Source organism: Octodon degus, unplaced genomic scaffold, assembly GCF_000260255.1.
Source record: "Octodon degus isolate 3935 unplaced genomic scaffold, OctDeg1.0 scaffold00214, whole genome shotgun sequence".
NCBI lineage: Eukaryota > Metazoa > Chordata > Mammalia > Rodentia > Octodontidae > Octodon > Octodon degus.
In genome coordinates, this window is record NW_004524790.1 from 3,204,100 (window position 1) to 3,210,685 (window position 6,586).

General features: G+C 35.9%; 1 protein-coding gene across 1 annotated transcript in view; it reads left to right on the top strand.

The window, feature by feature from the left end:
• The window catches only part of LOC101584631 (vomeronasal type-2 receptor 116-like), a 46,082-nt gene extending 45,394 nt beyond the window's left edge, over nt 1–688 (top strand). Inside the window, 1 exon segment of the mRNA XM_023705136.1 lies at nt 659–688. Within this exon segment, the coding sequence (XP_023560904.1) occupies nt 659–688 (30 nt within the window).
• The last annotated feature ends 5,898 nt before the right edge of the window (nt 689–6,586 follow it).

A 6,586-nucleotide genomic window follows, 5' to 3' on the forward strand; every position in this document is an offset into this window, starting at 1 on the left:
CTTGAGATCCTATTTACAAACACCATTAGAACAAATCCCTCTATTCATTAAGAGAATGTAACTATATATCTATCCTAACCACTTTGAATACACAGATATAAAATGGACATTCATCTGTATCCCCCCTGTTTTTAAGTTCTATCATTTAAATATTATAGGTGTGTAAACTCAGCAAAATATTCTAAAAGAGTTCAGGAAAAACTGAAATCTATTACTCTTAGATCTGGTACAAGACAAGGATGTCCTCTATCATCACTCCTATTCAATATAGTTCCATTTTCTGATATCCATTTAAATCTCATTTTTCAGTGTACTATAGTTTTTCAATGTGGAGGTATTTTACATCCTTAAATAACAGTATATCAGAAAATGCCTAAAGACTTAAAATGTGCAAAATATTTGATTTTATTTTGTCTACATACTGGCAGGCTGAAATTGGAATGATAGCCACTCCAGGAAGGAAAGGTCAAGTATATCTCGGTTTAGGCTTGTGGGTCAGCCTCAAAGAATCTGGATAAAATTTGCGAAGTCAAAGGGAAATTAGCATGGTTGTGCACATAGAGCTGGCAGCATTAAGACTGCACGTCTGGTCCTAAATTTCTTTATAGCCTTTAGTTCTTGTTTGCTAAGGACAACTGATTTTTTACACTGTTTGCAGAGGTGTAAAGATCTTTCAGGAGAGTACTGACATGAATATGAACTAATGATTATTAAATTATACAAAAACATTAAACACTGATCATTTGAGAGATGCAAATTAAATCAACACTCAACATTCATCTCATTCCAGAAAGAATGGCTATTAAAAAATCCGCCAATAATTGATTCTGGAATGGTTGTAGGGAAAAAGAATACTTTTCCACAATTGGAGGGTTGTAAACTGGACTAATCACTGGAAAACAGTGTGGAGAGTCCTCAACATTCTGCAAATTTGAGATCCTATTTGATCACTGTTAACCTTAATTCCTTTTTGGGTATGTGGGGAAACACTAAAAACAACTTTGAGCAAATTATAATGTCCTGTGATACCATATCCATCATTGCAGTCACTATTTGATCTATGCCATTTCATGCTCTGTGAGAGAAGCATTGTGTTCTTTCACTAACATCTTTCTGCTTCTTTGCCTACATACATGGTATCCATCACTAAACTCTGTGGTTCACTAAAGTTGTAAATTTTAGATGCTAAAAACAACTGTGATAAAGTTGTGTTAAATTGTCTATACATGGAACATTTCTATAATGATTGCATAATACATATTGTCAAAAATGAAGGATTTCCTTTATTTTAATATTAAAAAAATTTTCATTTATGAGTAAACTTCACTTTACCCTTACAAGTAAGGTGACAGTTTACATGTGAAATATCCCTTAAAGACCATATAGTGAAGACTTGGATTCAGGTCCTTTGTTATTCGGAATTTAAAATTATTATGTACTTTGCAAACTCAGCAGTGCATTAATCCATAGATACATTGGAAGAACACTGTCTCTACTTCTACGATTTTAAACCCTGTATCTCATCCCTAAGAACTCACTGTCTTTGTCACTCTGATCTTTATCTTTCTCATATTTGCTTTTTATACTAAATATGTGCATGTTTTCCACTGTTATGAGAATCATGAAAACATTTAAACATTATTTTCATATTCTTTCTCTTCAGTTGGAATTCTTTCATTATTTTCAAGGTAGGCAGAAAAATGGAAGGATTTCCAACCATACTGCATTCCATGTCATGTGAATTGTCATGCTGAAGGTGAGCTTTGGGAAAGCTACTGTCATGCAGACAGAGCTAAAAATGAAGCTATGATTCATCTGTGTAATGCTGAGAACACATTACACAACAAGAAACAGACACAACTGGGAGCTACTCGGCAGTTCACAAAGACACATTGTACCCTGAAGCAGGGTACAAATAGAAATAAAACACAAAAGCTACAATAGCACAGGTAAGAGGAGACAGCACAATGGAAAAAAGTAACATGCAAAAAATAGAGCATCTACGAAAAGTCACCACATTTGCAAAAGAGTTAGGAGACAAAGATTCAAAACCAAGACCCAACCGGCAGACAACCAAATATAATAGACTGCACATCAAAAAGGAAATGCACATTGTGTGCCTATGGCTGGAGACAATTGAGTCCTAGTGTGGTAGTGTTGCAGTCAGAGATATAGAAAGGGTCTCTCATCTTAGAAAGTTCTTGGATATCACTATATTAGAATATTTTCCTATTGATCTTCCTTGAGTCACTTAATTTTCATGATTAGCTAATATCTTAACTTCATGGATTGCAAAGATTCATGAAAACATTGAGTATATAATCGCATATCTTTATATTTTTACCAATATTTTTCTATTCTAATTTTCAGTTTCCAATAAACTATTTCTTATTGAAAAAATATAATAGGGAGCCAGACACAGTTAAGCCTTGAAGGAGCCAGTATGGAGGATAAGATACCTTGATACTGTTTGAAGGACAGGAACCTCCGCTGTGGCCCAGACCTCAAGAAAAAAGACTAAATAATGCACCCACATATGTCCCTAAGGATAAGCATCAGAGATTGATACTGTAAATATCTGGAGATACAGATTTGAGACAAAAGTCTGATGTCCCTAGAGAGTAGGGAACACTGGCCTGAGCCTGAGGAGGATTGCTGTCTGTTTGCAAATTCTCAGCAAGCTGGGACCCAAGGCAGCAGATAACAGCTTCTCCTGCAGGTGCCCTGTCCTTTGATCCCTTGCTTGGGATGTTATAGGCTAGCATTTCTGTGAACCTAGTGTTAAGCAAATGTTGGAAGTTAATAGAGATAGTAGTTTGTATTCACTTAGGTAATTATGCACATCCCTTAGTCTGCCTTCACCCCTCAATAAATGTGAGATGCTTCTGAGGCTCTGGGCTCACTTGGAGGGAGACTAATCTGAGTGAGACCTCTGAAGCTACATTTATCAGGTCTTCTCGTCGTTTCTTTCCGCACCGATCAGTAACATACAACATAAATAGGTCTCTATCATCTTGAGAAAACCAAGTAGAGTTATTTACCCAACACCCTAGAGGAAAAGTCCCTATTTTGTATCATGTCCCAATTGCATGTGACTAGATTCCCCATTTGATACTGATTTAATGAATTTAACTTGAGTAATTATGCTTATAATCTTATTGATTGACCATAATTTTGACTCGCCCCATGCTCAACTTACAATTTTCCATGTTTCTCTCCTTGGAACTGCCTTATGTCATTAGCTCTATTAAAAAAAAATAAAAGACAGTTTTTTTTTACAATCCACTTAAGTCACCTTCCGCCCCTCTCTTGGGCAGAAGCTTTCTTTCCCTCAATAAATATATTCTGCTCTTAACCTCTGTTGTTCCTAAAATTCATTCTTCAATTTTGGAGAACATGAACTCATCCTAGATATCTTTTAGATTGGGATTTCCCCCATGTTGGTAGCACTAAGGATAAATTAGATCCTCTTTATACATACATAGAGTAAGCATAATCCCAAGAGCAGCACACATATTAGAAAACTACACTTGCAGAGACAAATGTCAGGGGAGAGCAAATGCAAGTGTCAAGCAGAAACAAAGCTTGCCATATATGTGAATGTTAAAGCTGAGATAACTCAAAAGACAAAAATAAAACAGCAACAACGAAGGACTCTACAGTCACTGGAGAAACCAATGAGGCAAAGAGGTGTGCCTACAGGAGAGAGAGACAGGGCAAACACACCAAGTACAGGTAACAGTTCAAACAATTCAACATAACACAGACACACAGACACAGTTACCAAGCAAGTGTGCCTCCTTTGCCAAAAAGCCAAACAAAACAAAAAACCCTGCACAGTTAAATCACACACAACTGGAAAAATACATAAGACTGGTTGATCTGTGTGAGAAAACAAAGCAACAAATAATAGAACAGACAAAGGCTAAAGGTCTTCCTGAAAAAGCTAAACAGGAACTAAAATGCTAACAACTAAAGGCCAATGAGACACTGAGGTTATAACTACAAGCAGAGAAGTAATGCAGCAGAAGTTTTTTGTAAAAAACATATTTTTCTTTTCTGTTCTACTTTAAGAAGGAAAATTAATTATGACTGTCAGAAATCACAAAGGTATATAATACTAACTGGTATGTCAACATTATCACTTTGTAAACAAATTGAATCCAAAGAGATTGATGAGAATTGGTTGCATTTTTAACTTTGCTTTAGGTTCTTTCCCCCTCATCCCATAAAGATGAATGCATCCAGAATGTATAATAAGGAGACCTAATATACAACAGATACGATGAATGCTTATATTAAAAATTGTTACAATAAAAGATACTTTGCCACAAAATGTTCTTTTTTAAAAAATTTTATTTATTTGTGTGTGTGTGTGTGTGTGTGTGTGTGTGTGTGTGGCCAGCTCAGCCCACCAGGGTACGGGGCTGGCTGGCATGTGGTGCTGGGGGATTGAACCGCGGACCTTGTGGTTTGCTAAGCTTGTTCTAAGTAGGTGCTTTAGACCACTGAGCCATCTCACCAGCCCCACAAAATGTTCTTAATATACTTTCAAGAACAAAACAAAACGGAAAATAGAGATAGCATTCAGACAAAAAACAAAGGCATGGAGTCAGAAGCTCCTACTCTGAAAAGATGAGCAAGAAAAGACATTTGAGCAAATCAAGCAGGCCCCAGTTCACACCCAAGTCTGAGAACTTTCAAATATAACCAAGCGTTTTTTCCTGTACTTCCATAAACAAATAAAGATGATCATAGGAGTTTTAACCCAGGTCATGAGATCCTGATATTCTCTGATGACATACTTGTCAGAAGACATTCTTTAGCCCTGGGATGGCCTCCGTGCCATAGGTCTGACATTTGCTGCCACTGCCTTGCTAAGACAGGAGGTCCATAAGTGAATGTTGGGACAACAGATAAACAGAGAGGATACAGTTGATGAATCTGACAATAACTTGGTATTAGGGATTCTTACATAAAAATATCCCTGCATAACTCTAGGGACAATAAACACTCTGCACCCAGCTACACTGCTCCTAGTCAAACCAGAAGCCATGCTGCCATATGACTATCTGGTTATACTGAAATGGTCCAACAAGCAGAATATACAATGGAAAAATCTAGACTCTATAATAAAGGCCCAGCCTCCACCTACTGAAACTTCACTCTAGCAGGCAAAACAAATAGCCCTGACAAGAGTTATTCTTCTAAAAATAGGACAAAAAAGTTAACATCAATCCTAACTTCAGATATTAAAAAAAAATGCTCCAGACAATCATTCAAACTGAAGAAATAATAAAAAATGAAAAGCTACCAATAAAGAAAAATCCCTTTCTGATATATTCACTGCTGAATTCTACAAGAATATTAGGGAACATATAATACCAATATTCCTCACACTCTTTAATGAAATTGAAAAGAAGCAGTAATCCCAAAGTTGCTCTTGGAAACAAGTATTATCTTCACACAAAAATCAGAGAATAAACCAATCAGAAAACAAAACTGCAGGCCAATCTCCATAATGAACACAAACACAAAAATTTTCAAGAAGGTTATACACCATGAGCAAAGAAAATTCATCGAAGGGATGCTGGGATTGTTCAACATATAAAATTCAATAAACAGGTTAGTGAGATAGCGCAGAAGATAAAGTACCTGCTTTAGAGAACTGCAGGGACTGGGATTTGATCCCTACCACAATGTGCCACTCCAGCCCTAACACTGGGCAAGCTGAGCCTGACACTGGGACCAGGTGTGGTGGAGCATGCCTGTAATCCCTACATGAGGGAGGCAGAAAACAACAGGATCATTATGATTCTGAGCTGTGTCATGAGAAAATGTACCAATTGCATAAAAATCAATAGATATAAAACTCAATAGTTTGAACTCACTACATGAACATAGCTATGGAGAAAAAGCACATAATCCTCATAATAGATGCAGATAAAGCATTTGACAAAGCCCAAGACCCATTCTTGATAAGACAAAAAGTACAGAAAATTGGAATAGAAAGTCTTCATTTCATTTTTATAAAAGTCATCTATGACAAATCAAATATAGTTTCAAATCTTTCTACAAATGCAAATTTATCCAAACCAAAATACCATTAACATACTTACAAAATCAAAGAAAATAACCTTAAAATTCATTTGGAATCAGAAGGTAGCTAGAATTTCAAAATCCACAATCATCCTAAATAATAAAGACTTGAAAGCTTTCATTCTAAAATTATAAAAAGACAAGGATGTATACTATCACTAATCCTATTAAATACATTACTGGAAACATTAGCCAGAGCAATTAGACAAGAGATAGAAATAAAATGGGCAATAATAAAGGAAGTTACAATTTCAATAATCATAGAGGACATGATATTCTACATAGAAGACTCTAAAAACACCCTGACAAGACTTCTATGTTTAATAACCAAATTCAGAAGAATACTTGGATGGAAAGTCAATACTCAAATATCAATAACTTCCTGTACCCAAAAAAAAAAAAAAAAAAAAAAACCCCACTGAGAAAGAAATTATAGAAACATCACGGCCAGTCCTAGCCTAGGTCCAGTGAGTGTGTGGAGAGCTTC